Source organism: Myodes glareolus, chromosome 5 (genome assembly GCF_982192425.1).
Source record: "Myodes glareolus chromosome 5, mMyoGla1.1, whole genome shotgun sequence".
Taxonomy (NCBI): Eukaryota; Metazoa; Chordata; class Mammalia; order Rodentia; family Cricetidae; genus Myodes; species Myodes glareolus.
In genome coordinates, this window is record NC_142030.1 from 73,653,480 (window position 1) to 73,678,016 (window position 24,537).

A 24,537-nucleotide genomic window follows, 5' to 3' on the forward strand; every position below is an offset into this window, starting at 1 on the left:
TTGGCTGTCCTGGAAGTCACTCTGTAGACCAGACTGGCCTCAAACTCACAGAGATCAGCCTGCCTCTGCCTCCCAAGTGCTGGGACTAAAGGTGTGCGCCACCAGCACCCTGCTGAAATTCTTTCAATTAGGAAAACATCTGATAGACATGGGTTTAAAGATGTTGTTAGAGATTTCAATAAGCATCACTAGATATTTAGCAGAATCATTTGCTTGTTACTTTTACAGACCACAAAGAGTTGGAATATGTGTTTCTGATACTGTCAAAGTTCACTTTTAATATTTATGAATGTACTTTCACAGTTCCTCCAGGTATCATTGGTCCAACCCATGAACATCTCTCTGTGGTGGTGAACCATTTTATTTCTTTGACCTGTGAAGTTTCTGGTTTTCCCCCGCCTGACCTCAGCTGGCTCAAGAATGAACAGCCCATCAAGCCAAATACAAATGTTCTTATCGTGCCTGGTAAGGAGCTTATTATTCTCATCATGTGGACCACACATGTCATTTTCTCCCATTTCAAAACAAAAGATCATTTCATCCTAGTCTCTTTCCAAAGTCAAGTCTCACTCCCTTTGTTTGCTCACAGTGCCCAATTAGAACCATTAAGAGTGTAGACTTTGACCACTTTGGTGGAAATGTGCAATAAATGTACAGGGATCTTTTTCAAAAATTGTAAAATTAAGGATCAGAAAAGTGTGTTCCTGAGTGTAAATGGTAACTAATCACTGTATTGATATGGATTCCCCTCTGTATGCTGTGAATACCATTGGTTAATAAAGAATCTGCCTTGGCCTGTGATAAGGTAGAGTATAGCTAGGCGGGAAAAACTAAACTGAATGCTGGGAGAAAGAAGGCAGAGTTGAGAGAGAAGCCATGTAACCCCACCAGAGACAGACGCCAGAACTTTATCCGGTAAGCCACAGCCTTGTGGCGATACACAGATTAATAGAGATGAATTAAATTAAGATGTGAGAATTAGCCAACAAGAAGCTAGAGCTAATGGGCCAAGCAGTGATTTTAATTAGTACAATTTCTGTGTGGTGATTTCAGGGCTGGGCAGCCTTCTCCAACACTGTATAAACCTATTAATTGTTTTCAGTCAGCCCCTGTCTTCTTGAATGTAGATGATAGGTAGTTAAATACATAGGTATAGGATACAGATAGGATAGAGAGTGAAGACCAATAAGATGGCTTCGAGGTTAAAGGCACTTGCTGTCGAGACTGACCACTTGATCCTTGGGACCCACATGGTAGGAAAAGAGAAACTGTTCCCACAAGCTGTCCTCTGACTTCTGTATACTGTAGTCTATATACTCCAAAAAGAAATTTGTAAATGAAAAGTAACATTTAAAAACACTATGTATTGAATGGACAGATATAATTCCATTGTTCAGCTATAGCCTTAGGCCCCAAATGCATCTCAAGACAGCTATGGATACAGCCCAGCATTTGCAGATGACAACATTATACAGCAATGTCAAAAAGCTGAACTCACCTGAAATAGACAGATGACAGACTACAGAATGCCAAACCATCACCTCTACACTCTGGGGGAGATTTAAACTCTGAAAGCTTGTGCCCAATTCCCTGGACCCACAAGGCAGGAGAGAACTAACTCCCACAGTTGTCCTCTGACATCCATCCATGCACTGAAACGGCTGCATGCACATGCATGCATGCACATGTATACACACACAAATGTGCTAACCATGCACATGCACACACACATGTATATACACACATACAAATGCACTAACAACACATTTCAAAGCAACCTCTATCTCTGTCTTTACATTGCATTTGCCCCAGGTGGTCGAACTCTACAGATTATTCGGGCCAAGGTATCTGATGGTGGTGAGTACACCTGCATTGCTATCAACCAAGCAGGAGAAAGCAAGAAGAAAGTCTCCCTGACTGTTCACGGTGTGTTTTCACTCTCTCCATAGTACAATTTCATTTCATCTCATATTTTCTACCTAAGCAACTAAATGAAAAAAAATTTGAATATTCTGTTCTTGTTTCCCGCCTCAGTGCCCCCAAGCATTAAGGACCATGGCAGTGAGTCTCTTTCTGTAGTTAATGTGAGAGAAGGGACCTCAGTGTCCCTGGAATGCGAGTCAAATGCTGTCCCTCCTCCCGTCATCACCTGGTCTAAGAATGGACGGACGATAACAGATTCTACTCACGTGGAGATCTTAACTGGTGGACAAACGCTGCACATCAAGCGAGCCGAGGTGCATCTTTGGTCTTTGTCTGAGGGTTGTGCCTCCATGGTGGGGCTGTGGAAAAGCCTACTCCCCCTTACTACAGTGAACAGTGCTGCTCGTGGGAGAGCGCATGGTCAATACCATTGAACTTATTTTCATTTAAAAAAAAAAAACAAGAAACAGGATTTCTGAAGGCAACTAGAAGTGGGGCAGTTGAGCATACAGATGACTGATGATTTAATCTACTCCTGAACCTGGTGGTTGGTCATCTATCACCTAATGGAGCACATACAATAGTATCTTTTTCTTTTAGGTGTCTGACACAGGCCAGTATGTATGTAGAGCTATAAATGTAGCAGGACGAGATGATAAAAATTTCCACCTCAATGTATATGGTGAGCATTTGCCTCTAATACAACTCTCTTTCCCCTAGATATGCAAATGAAAGACCGTGTCTTGAATGAACTTAATGATGGTGTGCAATCTGCTTCTGTCTTTTTCCAGTGCCTCCCTCTATTGAAGGGCCTGAAAGGGAAGTCATTGTGGAGACAGTCAGCACCCCAGTGACATTGACATGCGATGCCACTGGGATCCCCCCTCCTACGATAACATGGTTAAAGAACCACAAGCCTATAGGTAACACACTTGAACATTTTTGTGCTTGCCTCGTCTTGCCCTTGATTTACTGCATTTATAAAACAGCAGATTTTCGGATTTTGTGCTCATGGCTGAGGTTAGTTCGAGAAAGCCTAATATTCTGAAATATAAATTTATCAAGTGGATTCCCAACTAAATATTTGCTTTGTTGGGGCACTGCACATTGAGGCTAGGGCCTTGTACATTCAAGGCAAGGCCTCTGCCTCTGCAGTTTACCCCAGCATTTCCAAGGTTTTGATTTTGAGGCAGGGGCTGGTTAAATAGCCTAGGCTAGCCTGGAACTTTCAGTACTCTTGACTCTGCCTCTCAGATATCTGGGATTGTAGACCTGCACAGCCTGTTATAAAGGAATACATTTTAAAACTTTCATGTTTCAAAAAAATCTCATTTAAAGACAGGGAAAACTTTTAAGAAATGTATGTTTGTTATGTAAAGAGAGTGGCTTTAAATGTTATTTCTTTCTCTCTTTGTCCCTCTTTATTTCTACCTGTAGAGAATTCTGACCCTCTCGAGGTTCACATTTTGTCTGGGGGGACCAAACTGCAAATTGCCAGGCCTCAGCGTGCCGACAGTGGAAACTACACCTGTGTTGCATCCAATATGGAGGGAAAGGCTCAGAAAAACTATATCCTGTTCCTTCAGGGTAAGTTAAGTGTCCTCCTTTCTTTGTCATATTCCATCTAGACTAAATGGTCTGTATTAAAAGAGACTATTGGTCGTAGACTATAATATCTATAGGTCACTGAAAATATTGACACCTTTTTGCATGCATTTACCAGTGGATTTTATTTTCATGGAGAAACACACAAATATGGGGAGAAGAAGAGCAAAATTTAGTATATCTACCTCAATTTGCTTCATTTTTAATGAAAACACTTCATTACTTTGATATAATCTATGGAACTGTTATTCTCTATTTGTTATAATTTATTTTCATACTAAGACTATAATCTGTTCTTATTTTATAATAGATATGAAAGATTTAATTAATGAGATTTGCTATTGTTTAATAACAGGTGTAAGAATAATTTAAATTTCAAATGATCATTAGTCTTGCACAGTTTTGTACTGAAAGTAAGGAATATTTATTTATCCTTGCTTTAAATTGTGGCATAGTGTTGAGGACTGTAGGGAAACCTTGTTGCTTTTTGATTTTCAGTAAACCTCTCAGTGATATACTTGACTCAAAATGACAGAGAAGTCTCACTTCCTGATTCCATTACCATTGCTAAAGAATTTCTAATGAATTATACTCTTAATCTTAATATATCTGCTGTTGCTGTGTTAAAGTTAACTCCCTGAAAATATAGACAAAAAATTTGATTAGTGACCTCCATAATAACCTCTGATGCTTTGAGACTTCAGAGACAGGAAAGGGAAAGTAGGTACTCTATGATGCAGTATCTTATTGGGGCTGGCAGGCTGCCTAAGTCATTGTCGACATTGCCCATCAAGTCTGAGCACCTGAGTTAAAGCCTACGGACCCACACAGTGAAAAGAGGGAACCAACTCCCACAAGCTGTCCTCTGACTTCCACATGTGCACTGTGCCACACATGTATCCTTATACATATAAACACATACACAAAGTAAACAAAATGTATTTTAAAAGAAAAATGTATTTTAAAGAAAAAGAAATAAATTGCATACTTTCTTATGCATATGCATCAATAATAAATCATATAAATCATAAAGTATGTGGTGTTATGATGTGACCAAACATTCCCTAAAATTTATTTTAATATATTTACATAATGTCTTAAAAGTAAGGATATTATAAAATATAGCAGTTAATTAGGACAAGTCTCATTAGTGTATCTAGTGACAATTTCTTTAATACCCTAACTTCTGCCAAATTTTTACAATTATTCCTGGTTAAATAAAATGACATTTAGAAAGACAACACAGTACTGTGTTAATAAACAGTTAATAATTAACTCTCCAACCAAAAAGATACCGATATGTAGCTGTGATGTATGTCAATTTTCCAGTGTATGTATGCCTAGCTCGGTCTATTTCCGGTGTATGTGTGCCTAGCTTGGTTTATTTCCGGTGTATGTATGCCTAGCTTGGTCTATTTCCAGTTGTCATAATGGCAATGAATATGGGGTAGGGAAGTCTTGCCAGATGGGTTCCTGTGATCAAATATGAGCTGCTCCTGGCACATCTCTGTAATTCTAGAACAGAAACTCAAATGTGTTCCTTCCTGACCTCTAAAAATTTGTCTTACAATGAATTGTTTTGCCTAAGGGCAAGTCTGCACCACACGCATGCCTGGTGGCCAGAGTCATGAAGACATTGGATCCCCTAGAACTGGAGTTACAGATGGTTGTAAGCAGCCATGTGGGTGCTGGGAATACAACTTGGTTTTTTTGATTATTATTAATATATTTAATATACACCAAGGATATCTAGATAAAAAGAACAGAAACTATTTGACACTTAACAACATAATATGTACATAAATTTTTCAGAATAAATAGTATAAGTAGACAATAGACAAGAAATTAATATATAACCTGTCCTGAGACCTTTATGCCAAAATGTTTTAAAGATTGATTGTCCTGAACTACATAAATTACAAACAATTCATTTGAGACTTAATCTGATGATTATTCCATTGAATTACAATCTGTCGCTTGTTCCTATGACTAAATAGTTTCAGGACTATCAGGAACATTGTGGTAATTTAGTGCCTTTGTCTTTCTCACTCAAAAATAACTTATGAATGTAAAAATTGGCCTGTACTAACCTAAGAAGAATTCTGATTTAGAAATGACATGTTCTGAGCCAGTGAGGTAGATAAACAGGTAAGCATGCCACCAAACCAATGACCTGAGTTCAATCCCTGAGATTCACATAGTATAAGGAGATAATCAGCTCCCACAAGTTGCCCTATGTTCTGTGCATGCATGAACACACCAGAAGACAACTTATGTGCATGTACACACACACACACACACACACACACACACACACACACACACACAGGTGTTGTAACAACAAAAAAGAAACGGTATGTTCCAGTATTCTGTCACATTCATTAGCGCTTATGTCCTTATACTTTGCTAATGAAAATCTTAATTCTCTAAAGTTCCCCCAAGCATTGCTGGTGCTGAAGTTCCAAGTGAAGTCAGTGTCCTTCTCGGAGAAAATGTTGAGCTGGTCTGCAATGCAGATGGCATTCCCACCCCACGTCTTCAGTGGCTTAGAGATGGAAAACCCATAGTGAATGGTGAAACAGAAAGAATCAGGTATGTTTAAAACAAACCTTTGCTTGGTAAATTATATGGTCTTTCACAGTGCTCTATCCTTCACATTTCACACAAATAATACTGCTTCTGTTCTAGTTTGCTTTCTATTGATGTGGTAAACACCAGTAATAACTTTGAGAGGGAAGAGTTTGTTTCATTTTACAGCTTATAGTGTATCTCAGAATGAAGTCTAGTCAATAAGCCAAGGCCAGAAGCTGGGGGCAGGCACTGAAACGGAGACCATAGAAGAATGTTACTTACTTATTTGTTCCTCGTGGCTTGCTCAATCTGCTTTCTCATACCACCCAGGACCGCCTACCCAGAGGTGGCACTGCCAACAGTGAACTAGACTCTCACAAATCAATTATTAATCAAGAAAATGTCCCCACAGAAATGTCCACAGGAAAATCTGATGGATTTGATGGAAAATCTGATGATTGCTCTATTAAAGTTCCCACTTTAATATGAGATATGTCTAGGTGTGGCAACTGCACCACCTGGAACCGTGATGGGGCAAGGGTCTGGGGATTAAAGAACACACAGAAACATGGGTTACTCTTGAAACAAGAATGCCAATTTTATTGTGTTCTAGAGCAGCTTATATAGTGCTCTCCTTGATTAGTGGCCACGCCCAAGCTCTCAGGATTTTCTACTGTAAGCCCACCAGAAACCACTTCCTTGTTATCAAGAACTCATGAGACTCTCACTCTCTGAGCAGCTGCAAGCAAAGGAAAACAAATTGTTTACTCTGGCAGGCAAGAGACCATAGAAAGTTCAGGATCTAAGGGTCTGTAGTCCCTAACAGCTCCCCTTTTTCTATATAATTAGACCAGGCCTGTCTTAGGTTGCAGAAGCACAAATTCACATTTTACCTGTCATCAAGAACATTTGCCTTAGCACACAAGGCCCCTGTCTTAGGTTGATTGTGACAGGCTCCTGTCTTACCCATCTCTGGCTCACTGGCCTCTCATAGCATGTTGACCCATACCACACTTGGAGAAAACCTGCTTACTTGGGCAAGCATTAATTGCTTAGTAGCAATATTAAATCACTGCTGTTGTTGCTGCTGATGCCTGTTATAAAGGCAGAGCACTAAAAACCCTACAGCTATGAGAGTTCCTAGGGCAACAGTCCCTGACCAGCTTTTCAGCAAGCCTAGGCCATAAAAAATGCCCTTAGTTAGAAAATCTATGGAAGTGGGAGGAACATGAGTCTCATTAATCTCAAGAGACACGATATAATTAAGAAATTGCATGTTCCATGGTCTCTTAAGAATTCAACTGGGTGACAGTCACACTAAGGTTCCTCACTGGCCCAGACATAACACAAATATGATGGAAGGAAGGGGAGCAACTAACCATATGCAAATCCCATAAGAAATCTAACTGTTCTTGTAAAAGGGTGGTTTGTAGTTTAAGTTGGAAAATGCTCTGGCGAATATGCTCATTAAGGGAGTTTGGGGTCTCTAAGGCAGTGGCAACCTGTCTGGCTAGGGAATCAAAATCATTCAAGGTATGGTGAGTTAAAAGAAAGAAAAATGGTGGAGGGAGAGGGGAAAAAAAATAAAAAAAAAATAAAAAATAAAAAAATAAAAAAAAAAAAGAAAGAAAAATGGCCCTGTCATACAGACAGTTGCATGAAAAGTCTTATTTTGGCTCCGGTTTAACTGTAAGGTATTTTACTTGGGGCATTCCATTTTGCTGTGTCTTATACAATTCTCTTGACTATCAGACCTCCAAATCAAATAATCCCCTCCACTAAGCACATCCCTACAAAGCTGCATCTGATCACTAGGAATCAAATTTTGATCCCTGTAGGACCAAGGCAGCAGTAAAGAGAGAATGTGGCCCATAAGTGGTTACAGCCTCTTTAAGCTGTCTTACATCCTTAAACTAAACCTGCTGATGTAGCCTCTGCCTATTCCCCTGAGGATCCCCAGTTTCTATAACAGGGAACGCCTGGATATTTCTGGACTTAAGTTCTGCCAATTGTCTCCACAACTCTTCTGCTTCCCTCTCACTAGCCAGAGGGGCAGTTGCTTTGTAAAAGAGATTTTTTCTCCTGTGGTGGGGAAAGAGAATAGACCCAGTTCCAAGAGAATTAGACTTGGAGTCACTACTATCTTGTAGTAGAGAGAAGCAGGCCATGTCGCCACTGCCCGGCTAGCTTAGCCCCCGAAATAACCACACCAAAATTGTGTTAATTAAATTACTGCCTGACCCATTATTTCTAGACTCTTATTGGCTAACTCTCACATCTTGATTAACCCATTTCTATTAAATCTGTGTCGCCACTTGACTGTGGCTTACCAGCATGAGTCTAACCAGCACCCGTCTCGGGCAGGAGAATCATGGCATCTGCCACACTGTCCTTTCCAGAATCCTGTTCTGTCTTCTCCACCCACCTAAGGGCTGCCCTATCAAAAGACCAAGGCAATTTTTCTTTATTCAGCCAATGAAAGCAATACAAATACAGAAGGACCTCCTACACCACTATCTGAGATCTGAGTCTCCACAGGCTCCTTCCCCTATAGATCTTGTGTGCATGATGCCAGGGACTCTCCATCCAAGAGAGACATTCTCCAGCATTCCAACAGCTTTCCCAACCTGCTCCTCAACCCCACAGCCTTCAGTAAGCATAGACTCTTCAACCAGCCTCCATAGGGAAAACGTGGTGATTTAGACAGTCATTTAGAAATTTGGATGTAGTTCTGTCCAAACTGTTACCTGCTTTCTATTCAGTGAAGTATTTTTGCGAGATTTTTATGGAGACCTTTCAGGTGGTCTTGGTCTATCAAACCACATTAGTCTGGAAACAATCCACAGGTTCTCATCATCTGTGGAAACAAAAGAAGAACATCTTTTCCAAAGCAACTTATCCTTGGACCCAAATTCTGAAGTCAAGATACCTTTATGCTGGTTTAGCTAGCAGCCCGAACAATGAAATGTCTCTCTGTACTTAACCCCTTCACAGTCAAAAAATTCAAAGAAAACACAATAATATACATAATCCAGACTTTCTGTATATTTTCCATCTTTATGTAGCTTATTTTTCTGTACTCTTTTACTCTCTTACTTCTCTCTCCCAAGTCTACATACATTTTTTTCTTTTAATTCTGGTACCCTGTTTTTTTTCAGTAGTACCTGCAATTCCTCTACAGGAGCAGATTCAGAAGAATCTGCCTCCATTCTTACAATTAACTCTCTCATCTTTTATTTGTTAATTACCTGCTGGCAAGCCTTCTGGAGGGTGTCCCTCAGAGGTGTCCCTAGTTCCTAATCCCAGTGGGGCCTCCATCTGTTTTGCCCACACCACCTGGAACCACAATCGGGCAAGGTTCTGGGGATTAAAGAACTCACAGAGACATGGGGCACTCTTGAAGCAAGTATGCCAATTTTATTGTGTTCCAGGGAAGCTTATATAGTGCTCTCCTTGATTAGTGGCCACACCCTAGCTCTCAAGATTTTCTACTGCAAGGCTACAAGAAACCACTTCCTTGTTATCAGGAACTCATGAGGGTTTTGTGCTCAGAGCAGCTGCAAGCATAGGGAAACAAGCTGATTACTCTGGCAGGCAGGAGGTCATAGAAAGTTTAGGGTCTGAGGGTCTGCAGCCCCTAACATTTAGGCTTGTTTGAAACTTTCAAAACCAATCACTACAATTTGTATGTCATTAGATCTTAGATATTATTTTATTTAAAAAGAGAAAAAATAACAATTTTTGAGTGTTGAATATGAAAATTCTCTTCAGATAACACTCTAAAATTTATTATATCTGTATATATGAGTGTGTGTCTGTGTGGGGAGGTGGGGTGGAGGATTAATGGGAGATAGGGATTCTTATCATCAATTCTGTATTATAAAATCTCAGACACCCATTCATCAAAATGTTATACAGCTGTTATAGAATATATACTTTCAGTTCTAGAATGTTCACAAGTCCATGTCATAAAATAATTCTTTCCTATTAAATCAAGCCAGCAGCATCTCACAAGAGTCATCAATATCCTAGCTGTAGGCTTTTTAGCTTAAAGTTATCAAACTGCATACATGTAGGGTTAATTTGATAGTTGTGGGAACAGATATAATAGTGTTATAATCCAGTATGTTCACACACCACCTTTAGCTGATTCTTATTTCCCTTTCTACAAAGAGATGAATAGCAATGCAATAGGAGCTTCATGCTACCTAAACAATTTCCTTCAGATGAACAATCTAGAATCTCATAAAGAAATTTCAACAGAAATATATTTACACACATATATCAGAATAATTATATGCATGGGTAGGTGTAATAGTGTTTAAATGTACTATTAAATCTATTATTTTAATTAATATTTTGAAAGTTTGAGCATATTTTCTAGTCAATGAATTGAATACATACAACAAATACATATAAGCATAACTTTCCTTGTATTTGTTTTGTATTAAAATTTAGGTATTTGGTTCCATACGAGATTGGGTAAGCTGCCAGGTAATATTTTCAGAAATACTGGACATTTTATTTCTTTTATATATTATTAATTAACAAGTGTTTACTTGTTTTCATTAAGTGGATATAAGCTATCTTTCAGATTTGATGGGACCTAAGGTCCTAGGTTTTGTACCTGGGAAGTTGGAACTTTAAATTCCTAAAGTTACTTCTTGTTATCTCCACTTTGCTACTGACTTCATCACTGTCTCATGGTTCTATAGATGTCCAGGTAAAGCAATTTATAAAGGTCACCTTTTCAAAGTCACCTTAATAGCTTTGGCTATGGCAGCCTGCAATTTTAATTTGCAATATACTTAAATAATGGAACTTTAAATATCACATTTTGAGAAAAGTACCATATTCAGATGTTATATTTTCAATATATGTCTCAAAATGTGATATTTAATAGTACACTCCAGTAGAATTTCACAGTCAGAGGTGCTATTAAAATCACTATTCTTAGAATCATTGTATATAATATTTTAAATTTCTTCCTAAAGCATAGGAAGTTGTGTTTGGTAATTAGTGGCATGTGGATAAAATGAATAATCTTAACTTATATATATATTTATTATCTATTTTCATGTTTATCATTTAATTTTATGTATTTCAAAAGAAACACTTTAGCCACTTGAAAAATTAAAAATGCATCTATATATGTAGCATCATCACCATTTAAGTAAACTATGCTATTTTATTTTTTATTAAAGTATAATTAGGGTATTTGCTGTTTATTTTTATCTATAATTTCTTCAGCTTGTTGTGTTCTTCAGTCTTTGTGCCAGAATTTTCAAATTTTTATTTGACTTGACAGCTCATATCAGTCACTAAGACTGTAACATTCTAAAGCTGAGAGAAAGGCACCTCTGCTTGTCACGTCCCTCATCTGACTTGCTTTCCTTTTCCTCAGGAGGAGGTGCTGGATACGAAAATGGTTTCCATATAATTTAAGTTTCCTGAGATCACCATCCGTTCCTGTGGCTCTGAATGTTTTTGTTTGTTTGTTTCCGTGCCCTTGCGAAAGAGGATGGAATCATTCCATTCCAGATGAAGGCATTGCGTTATGATGCTGCATGTTTTCAGAGGACACGATAAAGTTGAATGAGTTTTCCAGATCCTATCCCTACACTAACATCTCTGCACCTCTGTCATGACTCTTTCTACAGTGTCACCGCAGAGGGCAGCACACTAAACATTTACAGAGCTCTCACATCTGATATGGGAAAGTACACGTGTGTTGCCACTAACCCTGCTGGAGAAGAAGACCGAATATTTAACTTGAATGTCTATGGTAAATATGAAATGCTACCAAGTTTTGACTTTGCTGCTTTAAGAATCCATTAATGGGCCATGGGTGACTGGAACATTTGTGTGAAATCTAGTATCACTGATATTTCCTTTTGGGATGGAAAGCAGAAGTGGAAATGATTACAGAGCAAATGATCTGAACTCATACATCTCTCTCTCACTCTGCATTCTATAGTTCCACCTAAAATCAGAGGTAATGAAGATGAGGCAGAGAAACTGATGGCTCTGGTGGACACGTCAGTAAATATCGAATGCAAAGTCATGGGTACACCTCCACCACAGATCAACTGGCTCAAGAATGGCCTTCCTCTGCCCCTCTCCTCCCACATCCGCCTGCTGTCAGCGGGGCAGGTTGTCAGGTTAGATTGCATTGTGTGTCATTTCCTCAGCGCTTATGGCAATGGTCGTTGTCAACTCTTCCCTCACCTATGCAACATTCACAAAATGCTTTTCCCTAAAGTTTGATGACTGTTGTATCACACGGTTTAGTATGTGTTCCGAAGAGGGAAGATAAGGAATGAAGACTCAACATGGCTTTGTATTCTTATTTAAGTGTTCGTGCTTTAGTAAAAGTGTGCACAACGGGTCTTGAGAGGTGAACTGTTGTCAAGTTTATATTTCTAAGAGTAATATTTTAATCATGGTGTCACATGGTAGCATAGGAGAATATTGATATGTGACTTTCATGCTATCATTTTTCTCTTTTAATGTGTTTGAGAAATCTTCCCTCTGCCAGTTGTGTTGTATTCCTAGTGGCTTGCCGTGGCTACACAGTTACCCTTTTACACAGAGTTGCACTTTGAGGTGTCTCCATTTTGTGATGATGGTCACCAGCTTTGTATCTAAAAAAGAAATCGATATAAATTTCATTGAATGCTCTGTTTATAAATCATAATTATTTGTGTATGTTGCGTGGGATTGGCTATGAAATTCTGAGTCCTGTTTTGCAGGATCGTGAGAGCTCAGGTGTCTGACATTGCTGTGTACACGTGTGTGGCCTCCAATAGAGCTGGGGTAGACAGTAAGCACTACAGCCTTCAAGTCCTCGGTACGTCACAGAAACAGTTCTCCTGCTTTGCTTCAAGTTCAGTAGCATTAGGCAACATGCCTTTAGAAACTGACTTCCTCTCAGACTTGTAAATTCAACTCTCCTCTCTTAAAAAGTAATTGGTGGAAAGTTTCTTGATATTAGGGAAGAATGTGTTTTCTTCACCCCCATTCCCAAGTATATTTTTACTGGTCCATTCTGTCTGTCAAAATTCCCTCCTAATACAGAATGAAATCAGATGTAAGGGCTTTGATTAGTTTTTGACTGTGTCACACATTTTCCTAGCACATACTGACCACCCTCATACGCCACCCTCTCACGTACCCCATCACCTGCCTACCACTACCCCTTCAAAATCTCTTCCTCGTGGTCTTGTCTAATGTTTTGTTTTGTGACCCACTGACTTAGCTAAAGCTGACTGTGCAATTATGAAGTAGTGATACAACTATTATCTTTAGCTGTGTACTCACTGCCTGAGTCCAGCAGGTTCCCCTGGTTGGGTAGCTTGAGGACACAGTGGGCTTCTTACAGCAATCATTAATCAAAAAAAAAAAGTCCCACAGTCATGCCCATAGGTCAATCTTATGGAGGTAATTTTCTCAGTTGAGCTTCCCTCTTTCCGAGTGACTATTTTATGTTGCAAAACTAACCAAAACAAGGCCTCTTCTTGTGCAGTGCTCCCAGATCTTAAGGGGAGTTGTATAAATGACTTTTTTAGTGCTGAGCCCTAATTTATTCTCAGCAGCTTTGGAAAATCATGAGTCTCTGAATTCATCACTGTTCACCATAAGGAACAACTTCTCTGATTTGGCCTAATGTAACTTTTTTCTATGATATAATGATAGATATTTAAAAGGCAGTTTGGTGTAATTTAATTAAATAATAGTAGTACCTTCTCCATTTGAGCTTATAACCTCCTCAGTCAATACAATACCAGATATGAGTTTCTTCTTAAATTTAATCCAAGTGGTTGGTAAACCCTATATTGTTTGTGCCACTGTTGCATAAGTTGCTCCTTGCCCGGCAAGTTGGTTTTTCAGTTTGGAGAATGGATTCACAGCCGAGTAAAACACCTGCTTCCTTTTCTCCTCGAGCAGCCAGCACTGTACCTGCTAGAACACTGAAAGCTGGCCAATGAGGAAGACATTTGCATCTCATCTGTAGCTTGCTTTTTCTGTGCCACGTGTAGCAATATGATCTTATACTCTAGTTCTAGTGGGCTACCAAGAGAACTGGCAAGAGCCTAATTGTTTGGGAGGCCTTGGAGGCTACCTGACCAATTACTGTGGTGGTATTTCATTTCTGAGACTGGGAATTCTGCTTAGTATGTGCTGTTTCTAGAAGCATCGTTACTTAGCCATGAAGGGTAACTCATTAAATCTTTCTTCTGTGTTTTTTTATTTAGATTATAAGATAGTAGCTTTCTATATGACTTTCTCATATACCCTTCATTTTGGCTCACCTACCTTAGTTGTCACTCTCATCTCTCCATCCCCCATCTTCATTCCTGCCCAAGTCATTCCATCCTTAGTATTCCCACTCTGTACTATTTCTCCCCACTTAAAGAATCCCCTATGGCTTCGTGTGTACTCCATGTCAAACAAACACAACTAACGTCTCAAAAATAGTATTTAAATCCAGATAGAAGATTTTTGGTTCATACACACAGAAAAAAAATAAACATATTTTCTAATAATATTAGCAATTCATTTAGAGATATAAAATTTGATTGAATGTATTTGCATTTATGAGATACTGTGGATTGCTGCTCCATGTTTCTCAATTTGTAATAACATTTTAGAACAACCCTGATAACCAGGAACTGCAATTTGTATATAAACTGTATATAAAGCTTAATCTACTACTGTGTGCTCCATAAAGTCATTGAAAATATACTTTTGAATTACTACAAGAAGTACTGTAACATGAGAACAAATTAAAGAAATAATGCTACCTACTTGAAAATGCAAAAAATACTATAATACACATTGTTTGTATATTCAATAGGACAGCAATATTGAGGCTTCTTTGCTCATTAATAATTAACCTAACCATTAAATAGGTTTACAATAAAACCATCAATTTATTCTATGCTATCTTAAAACACATCATTTCAATGAATGTAGAAGTAGTACAAAATTATTTAATTACTGTTATGTAAATTCATTTAAATTGTAATGGATATATATGCTTTACCTGATTTGTTTTCTGTGTAGTGCCACCAAATATGGACAACGCAATGGGAACAGAGGAAATCACCATTGTCAAAGGCAGTTCTACCTCCATGACATGCTTTACAGATGGAACCCCATCTCCAAGTATGTCTTGGTTCAGAGATGGCCAGCCTCTGGTGCTTGACGCTCATCTGACCATCAGTACTCAAGGGATGGTCCTTCAGCTCATCAAGGCAGAACCTGAAGATGCTGGAAAGTACACCTGTGTGGCCTCAAATGATGCTGGAGAAATCAGCAAGCATTTTGTCTTGAAAGTTCTAGGTACATAACTATTCTGATAAGTACAGAAAATTTGCGAAGTCAGTGGCAGTCAAGACTTGGAGAATGAGTATAAGTCTTAGAATCATTCTTTATGGGACAAACTTTAATGAAAACTTTACTTGTGTTTCTGTTCCTTAATTCTTCTAAAGCATGTTGGAATTGAATGCTGAGTTGTTTTTATCTGAAAATATAAAAACTCCTATTTCTAAGAATTTAGTCACTGGAAAGCATGATGCTCTATTAATATCAGGCATTTTAATGCGTGTCAATTTGCGTGTTTGCACAGGCATGTGTGCAGGGTGGAGGTGAGTGTGTTCATGCAAAGACCTGGAGTTAAGGTGGGATATTGCCCTCAGTTGTTTTCTACTCTACTTTTTGAGGCAAGATCTTTATCTGTAGCTGGAGTCTTGCTGGCCATCTACTCACCAGGAGATCCCCACTCATGTCTCCTGAGAGTTGTGATTTCAGGTGCCACCATGTCTACCCTGCTTTCACTTGGGTTCTGGGGACCCTGACTCTAGTCTTCTACTTGTCAGGCACCCACTTCACCTACTGGCCCATCTGCCCAGGCGCTGGTAGATAACTTCTGAACTTTTCCTAAGAATTTAAAGCACATTTGATAATAGAAATTGGATTAAATATGATAATATTTTTACCATTGTCCCAAATAGTCTTAGATTATCCAATTTTAAGACTATAGTCAAACAATCAATTAGAATAGCCAAGTTCTAGTTATTCTTGTGTACATTGAAAGGAAATACTTTAAGTTTATAACCCAACATCTTACCAGCAAAAACAATCATTAAAACAGATTGCAGTTTTCCTGTGTAAGGAACATCTTGACAGTGGACAGAAAAGGAGAATAAATGAAATTACCTATTACAATAGTCAAAACTTTTTGTGCTTCCCCCACACACACACTATGATGTTGGGGAATTGCCATACGCATTTTACAACACAGACATTCTCCCTACTGAGAACAGCAAAAAAGAATTTTGGCAGGAGCCTTGGATAGGAAGGGCTAGCATATGTTTTCAGAGTGTTCTGTAATCTTTCTCAGGGCACCTATTAAAATTCAATTATTTATGTGACTTTGAAAGTTGTCTTTATCCCTAGTTAAATTTTATGATGGTGAACCCAGCATGCATCTTACTCATTGCCAGTGCCCAGTGCCTAGTATGACGTCTGACATGCCAGAAATTCTTAATATGTGTTTGTTGGATTGAATCAAAGCCAAACTAGATACTTCTGAACTGTGCTAATGGGGGTTTTAACTGTAGAGGGAGGCAGGACAATATGTAAATAAACCTCGTGAGATGTTTGGCTATATCTGCGTCTTCAAAAGGGAAAGGTGATGGCAGAAGAAATTTTTCCAGGCTATTTCAAAACCTAAAACAACCCAAAATTGTTTGGAGTTGTACACGTGAGCCAGCAGGTTACAAATCCCTACATATCAGTTTGCCATCATGAGTAACAGTGGATGAGATAATGTGACTTCTAGCACCAAAACCCACAAAAGAACAAACAAAAACTTTTGCTTTAAAGGGGCAAATAGGTGGAAAAATTACAGCTGTCCCTTAAAAATCAAACCAAACAAAAAGCCTGAGCCTATGCCTAATGAACTGCTGTGCATAGCCTGGGCAATGCAGAGGGCCATCTGTAAAAAAAGAAAAAAACAAGAAAAAAACACATGAAATTGAAAGTTATGGTGTAGGTGTGGGTATGGAAGAAATTAGAGGGGAGAGACTAGGGGTCTATTAAACCAAAATGTAGTATATATTTGTCAAAACTTCTCAAACTATAGATAAGTTAAATAAAATTTAAATGTGTCTGTAAACCCTGAAAGCTTCAGGTTTATTTTCTAAAAACTTGAAACCATTGCAAGTTGTAGTAAGTTCAATAACATAGGCAGACCTTTAACTTGCAAAGAGCAGTCTTGCAGTAAAGAGTCGAGAATGGATTTGGAGAACAGTGTTATTAAGAAGTGAGGGGGTGGTGGTGGCACACCAGCAAGGCGGTGGTGGCCCACGCCTTTAATCCTAACACTCAGATAGCAGATACAGATGGATCTCTGTGAGTTCGAGGCCAGCCTGGTCTACAGAGCAAGTTCCAGAACAGCTAGGACTGTTACACAGAGAAATCCTGTCTTGAAAAACAAAAATTAAAACAAACAAAAAAGAAGTGATGCTGGCTATTAAGAGCAGTGTGGATATGATGACACATGCCAGACCAGGTGTGTCATCCTCATTCTCAGGCTTGTGTGAATATGACAGCTTCCTTAATTCATTCTTCATCCTGTCACTAGTGTGATTTTTCAAAACTGAACCTGATTTTAATATTTCCTAACTTAATGTTTATCTTGGATTTTAATAAGATCTGGGCTTGTTTCTGCATTGTAGAGGCAAACCCAGGGCTTTGAGCATATTAGTCCAGCACTCCGTCACTCTGTGACACCCTCAGTCCTACGAACACTTGCTTTTCTCCTTAAGGGAGATGTCTGGAGGGTGGCTGTTGTCGCACTTAGTGTGCACTTGAGATCTTTGCCCTTCTCTTGATGGCCACATCATGGTCAATTTGTGACTTTGCAATGTCTCCTTACCTCCAGCAGAGCTCAGCACTGACTAGAGCAGGACTAATAGGAAGCTAATCACCAAGGAGCAGTCTCCTTATAGACTCTCTTAATAATTGAAGCTTATTTGAACTTGTTTATGTATTTCATATGTGGAGTTGATGTGACTGTATCAAGGATGAGTCTCAGTTTCCAGACTATGTGACTAAATGATTAGTAGCCCCATCACACAAGTGCACGGAATACTGGGAAAGGAACCAAAGCAGCTGCCTGAATGCCAGCTAAATCTGGAGTGTTTATGTAAAGCATAGACATGGAGCTGTTTAGCTGATGATAGTATTTATTGTTTTAGGGCTCAAAATTGAGATTTATACAGGAAACAGAGATTCTTGAGTAGTCAGAGTGGGGACAGTTCCCACCCTTTCCTGAGTATAAGCTACATGGGAAAGTACAAAGTAAAATAGTTGACCTTCGTCTAATGCAGGTAACATCTACAGACTGGAGTTTGAAGCAGTAGGAACCATGCTGCTATTGCTGCTGCCCTAACCTGGTGACCATAACCCTTTCAACAGGAAGAGATTCCTAATGACTCCTCTCTGTCTATATGACTGGCATGTAGCCAATAATAAATACGAATAATTAATGAAGAATTTATTTTAATCAACTAGAGAGCCAAATTAGTGCTTTCACCTCTTAGAAGTAACATACTATACTATGGAGCTGAAGGTGTGTAAACAGTTTATAAAACAAAAAAGATTCTTGTCACTCATAGAACCTTGATGATACCTCAACACACTCAGGTAGTGGGTGGTGTTGACTGTGAGAAGCATCAAATGACAGGGCCAATTGAAGGAGAGAAGTAGCCTAAGCTGAAGCCTAGGTCTTTCATAAGTATATTAAGGTAGATAATGTTTCAGGCTTTAGAAACCGATTTTCATCTAATTCAGTTAGCTATATATAGAGTCATTATAATTATAATCTTCTAGTCAGGAAACCATAGATCAGTCTTATAATACAAGTAAAATAGATTTTGACAGTCATAAATCATATGGGTTGAAGTGTAAAAGGAGGACCTCCAGAGTCACACAAGTCTGTGTGTCTGTCTTCTTCCTAATTGGAGTCAGAGAATGAGAGAGAGACAGAGTAAGAGAGAGGGAGAGAGAGAGAGAGATTTTCTGTGTTCTCTTTTTCTAGATAATACAATGAGGGCTAACAAAAAATGAAATATAAAATTTCGACAATAACATGTTATAGTAGAGATAGTAGTGAGCGCATCTTTTTAAAACATTTAATTTAGAATAAAGCATGCATAAGTTAAAGAAAAGCATGGAGGATCTCACTGAATCTTTATGATGGTCTAAGGTATCTCGTGATGCCTGTCCTCCTTCTGAAGATTTATCCAGTTCCACTGACCTAACTCTTGGTGCTCAGTTCAAAGTCAGTCTAGCATCAGGTCCTGTATTGTGAGTCAGATTCTAAACTGTGTGCCTGATTTAAGACAAAAACCCTCAGCTCTCCCTCGGAGCTGTCCAACATCTGCTTTGACTGCCTTCTGAACCCAAGAGCCTGAAGCTCGAGCTAGGAAAACTTCCACTGGAAACTCGAGTGATCTCTGTAAGAAAAGTCCATTTTAAGAGGATTAAATTTGGGAGTGGTTAAGCCAAGGATCCTTACTGTTCTTTCTCAGTGTTTAGACTCTTGAACTTTTTCTGAAGGAAGGTAATTTTAGAAGTATAAATAGTAAAAAAAAGAAAGCTACTCCTGCCTAGACATAACAAATACGTTCTGTGCAGACACCGCTATCCCCGGGCTTCTGGAGTCTTGCCGTCTAGGGATGATCATTTTAGTTTCCATATTCCAATTGTTTTGTCATAGGCATGTAAATCTGATTCTTTTTGAGCTTTTAAAATCAGGAATATTTTGTCCAACAACTAGTTTCTTTTCCTGTTGTCTGATTCCATGTCATTAGAACCACCTCACATCAATGGATCGGAAGGACCTGGAGAGGTATCCGTGATTGTGAATGACCCACTTGAGCTGACCTGCATCGCTTCTGGAATCCCTGCTCCTAAAGTCTCCTGGATGAAAGATGGCCGGCCTTTTGTGCAGACAGATCAAGTACAGATTCTGGAAGGCGGGGCCATCCTTCGGGTATCCAGTGCTCAGGTCAATGTCACCGTTCATATGATTACTTTATTCTCTTTACATTGTTATTCCCTAGTGCATGATAGCTATTGAATAATTGCATCTGTGCCTCTGAATACATCAGTCATCTTTTCCAAGGGTAGATGGCCTCTATAATATCCACAACTGGGGAAATGAGTAGGAGGATGAAGAATCTAATAAAATGTTTTGAAGAGAGCAAGATACCTTCTCATTAACTTGAGCATGTTTACAAAGCTCCATTGTTAGTATGTTTTCTGAAGCTCTTACCTCTTTCTATGTAGTTCTTTACTAAGCAGAAGAAAGCAATCCAACATACAATATATGAGATTTCAGACTGTACTTTTCATCCCCAAAAGGAACTAGCCAACATTGAAGACTGGAGAAACAGTGTCTTAAATTACAATCTTTCAGTAAAATTCAATGGTACTTCTGGTTTATGTTTAAAAAACTGATCAGAAATATGAACATATTAAAGACTATTCTGTGATATATTGTAACATTTTTCATATTAATAATAAAGGTGAACTTTATATCATAAAGATTCTTCATCAGAGCCCTAATGCCTTCACTTGTAAACTTCAAATAAAATAACAATGAAATGATGAAATGAATAATGACAATAATAATGATAGTGATAAAATCAATTTTATATTTTGGGGAGTTCAAAAGGCAGGAAACATAATATGTTTGTGTTGGTGCCATAGAAATACATTACATTACAACAAAAATTAGGAAAAAGAATTCAAATTCTGGCTACTGTTAAAATCATCATTCTATATGACTTAAAATAATAAATTACTTCTCTTTTTCACTTTGGAAAAAAAAGGAGAGGGGAAGCAAACTGGATGAAGAGGGAAATAAAGACATGTTTTCCACTCTGTTTGTATTATGTTAGGCTTGGGGCTCTGTCATACTCTTCACACTTCTGACCATTCTGGGAGGGAGAGTCTTCATTTCCAACATATAATCTTGACAGAGGCACAGCAAGTGACCGTAGTGAGTAGCGGAGCCAGTAGACAGCACAGTTCACCATCAGTGTCCTGGAGCAGATCCCTTCTGCTCCTTTCATTCCAAACATAGCAGAAACCCAGAAAGGTCTGGTTAAACTTTCAAACCATGCACTGAAACAAAGCCCTTCCAGAACTTCCCCTCTGCCTCAAGGAAATAAAACTTCATGCAAGATTCCACTAGATGTGAGACAAACAAACCACTGGAAACAGCACTGAGATGGGACATGAAACAAGACCAAGTCTCAAGTTTGTCCTGCTTCTTCTCTCCCTGTGTGTTGTCTTGACATGTCGTGCACAGCTGCCACAGCATTGCCTAGTAATATGGGAAATCTTAATGATTTGACAGTTCTGAATTTTGTCTTTTTATGTACTTCTAGGCTATGTATCATTATGCCTAGCACTTAATAGCTGCTTAGCAAATTCTGATTTGAAAGGTATAGACATTACTTTCCTAAATTATCTTCCATCGTTAAGTCTGTGGCTTGCTTCAAGACAAAAGATGCCCATCCTATAATCAAATGCATTTATCCAACATTGTCACTATACTTTCTTCTTCTGAAGCCTAACACACGCCAACAAAGTTCCCAGTGCATCTTCTTACCATATTTCAAACCTGTTATCAGAGAAGCACACTTAAACCTGTAAATATAGATAGTGACTCTGGGGAAACAGATGGAAGCAAGTTGTTGGGAAATATTTCCTGGTGGAAGCAAAGTTTGTGTAGGCCCCAGTGATGCTTCAAATTTGACAGACTGAAGACAAGCGGAGGAAGTTTTATCTGTCTAGAATGAATAAGCGTTGACAGAGAAGAGCTAAAGGATTTAAAGAGATGGCCAAAAAAATTAAATTCTCTAGAAAACAATCTATGTGTGTGTACAGTGTATCTGTGTGTGTGTGTGTGTGTGTGTGTGTGTACACTAGTGTGTGCAGTGTGTCTCTGTGTGTCTAACGCATGCATGGGACTGTGTAGAGCATGTAGAGGCCTGCATCAGATGTTAGATGTGTTCCTCTCACACTGTCAACATTAGTGACTGGAGAAGTGTCTGTTACAGAGCTGTGGGCTTGCCTTTTCAGCGAGGGTGGCTGACCAGAGGACTCTGGAGATCCTCGTAGCTCGGCTCCCCGCTGCTAGGTTACAGGCAGGCACATGCAGCCCTGTGTGGCTCTTTAAATAGCTGCTGGGATTTGAACTCAGTCCTCACACTGCCATAGCTAGCACTCTTCCATACTAAATTCTCTCTCTCTCTCTCTCTCTCTCTCTCTCTCTCTCAGACAACCATTTTCTACTTCTTAATCAAAAGCTTATGTGAACTTTTGTCTAAAGTATTTTTAACTGTTTTTCACTCTAGTCTTAAACTTTTTCAAAGGAATATGTACAACCTAACAAAAAATCTTTTTCATAACCTATAAAGTCGGTTTTGACCATAAGAATTTTTTCATGCCAGGATTCTGAGAATGTTTAAATAGTAAAGTAAGTGAGATGGCTAGGGCTTTCTTACATTATAAAATGTGGTTTTGGTAATAATTGGGTAACCTGTTTACCAGAACAATATCTCCAGATGTGGTGTCCACATAATGTCATACAGATGAAAACCAACTTCCAACTTGAAACGTTCATGAAGATTTTAAAATAATTGCTTTGAGTTTTAGTCAAGTAGATTCTACCGTCAAGCCACATTCTATCACCATGTATCTCAGGGACAGAGTCAAGCTGGGGTATTAATTTGTTTGGTTTAGTTATCTGGTGTTCTTTTATCAGCTGCTTTTATTAATATGCTACATTTCCTTCCGAAAGAGGGCAATTGAACTTTATGATCTGCAGCTTGAACCTGTGAATGTTTATTTCCTCAAATTTAATATTGAACATCTGATCTACCATATTTGGCACTAGATCTTTTATAAACACACATAGACATGTGCATGTGCATTAACACGAGCATGTTAATACTGTATGATTTCTTTGTTGGGGTTTTGTAGGTGGAGGATACGGGAAGATATACATGTCTGGCATCCAGCCCTGCAGGGGATGATGACAGAGAGTATCTAGTGAGAGTACATGGTAAGTGTCATGACTTATGTTTGACCCACACACAAACCTAGTTAGAAACGATCAGGCCATTTCACAGCACATCATATGTCTATAAATTGAGAAGTATATATTTTATAAATTTTATTGTTAATAACTTATGTGCTCTTTGAGTATAGTTCAGTGAGGTTTTTTGTTATTTGTCTTGTTTTCACACAAAAACATTCAAATCTGTTGTTTTAAAAATAAAAGAATATGAATTGCAATAAGGAAGAGGATAAAAATAATTCTTAATTTCACCACACAATGATGCAATGCTTTTCAAGTGAACATTAAATTGCAAAAAAAAAAATATATGTGATGATAACTAGACCTAGTGGCACATAGCATCTAGGGAAGTTGATGTGGAAGATTGCTTAAGTCTAGACTTTACAACTGACTGTGGAAACAGAAAGGTCCTAAATATCAAAAATAAAAAAGTAAGATTAGAGAGCCCAGAATTTAATTTGCTTTATATCTCACTTAATGGTTTCATGAACATCCTTATGTTAATATAGTTTATAAGATCAGTTTTAGGATTGCATATTGCCCTATATCTTCTTCCCTATTAGGTGGTTTCTGCCTTTTTAGACATATTTTGAATTTTTTCTGTAATGCACTTATTTATTTACCCATGCACGCATGTATACATATACACTTTTGAGGATTTTGGAAATCACTGCCTTATTACTCTCTAGAAAGTTTGCATTAACTAGACCCTTTTGAATATTACTTTTATATATAAATTTAAATCATTTATCATGGGAAGGATTGTTTGAAGACTAAACAGATCTTTAATTTTCAGAACCTAAATGACTAGGAATGCAGATTGTCTGAAAAGTGTCCCTGCTATCCCTACTCAAAACTGAGGCCTTCCTAAGTAAATTAAAAATATGATTTACTAAGAAATATATCTGTGTAAATCAATAAAAATGGATACATTTCTTTGTATCATGGTGGACAGTTCCTGATTGGGTAATTTGTAATACTCAGGTATTACCCAATATAGATGCTGGCTGAAGGACTCCTGTGTGCTTCCCTTGCCTTATCGCCTGTCCAATGGTGACAATGAAATGGTTATCCTGCTATCCATGTCACTGTTGAAAAGATTTCATTATTTAGTTGACACAGTGCTAAATAATAATGATCCAGTTTGCTTATTATCTGCACCATAAATTGATTGACTAACAGTTGAAGTTCATGCCTTTTATCGTATAGGAAACCTGTTGTTGGACACTGACAGATCATTTACCCCCAATTTATCAAATGCCCTTGATATTCTG

General features: G+C 38.4%; 1 protein-coding gene across 2 annotated transcripts in view; it reads left to right on the plus strand.

Moving 5' to 3' along the window:
* Window positions 1-24,537, plus strand: part of Hmcn1 (hemicentin 1) — a 439,601-nt gene that overhangs the window by 341,595 nt on the left and 73,469 nt on the right. For both annotated transcript variants that reach the window (XM_048431021.3, XM_087906434.1), the window contains 13 exons: window positions 304-465; window positions 1,813-1,926; window positions 2,035-2,237; window positions 2,524-2,605; window positions 2,715-2,846; window positions 3,361-3,510; window positions 5,961-6,120; window positions 11,760-11,884; window positions 12,077-12,260; window positions 12,852-12,949; window positions 15,166-15,444; window positions 19,983-20,179; window positions 23,167-23,248. In XM_048431021.3, coding sequence (XP_048286978.3) covers window positions 304-465; window positions 1,813-1,926; window positions 2,035-2,237; window positions 2,524-2,605; window positions 2,715-2,846; window positions 3,361-3,510; window positions 5,961-6,120; window positions 11,760-11,884; window positions 12,077-12,260; window positions 12,852-12,949; window positions 15,166-15,444; window positions 19,983-20,179; window positions 23,167-23,248 — 1,968 coding nt within the window. The remainder of the gene's footprint in view (window positions 1-303; window positions 466-1,812; window positions 1,927-2,034; window positions 2,238-2,523; window positions 2,606-2,714; window positions 2,847-3,360; window positions 3,511-5,960; window positions 6,121-11,759; window positions 11,885-12,076; window positions 12,261-12,851; window positions 12,950-15,165; window positions 15,445-19,982; window positions 20,180-23,166; window positions 23,249-24,537) is intronic.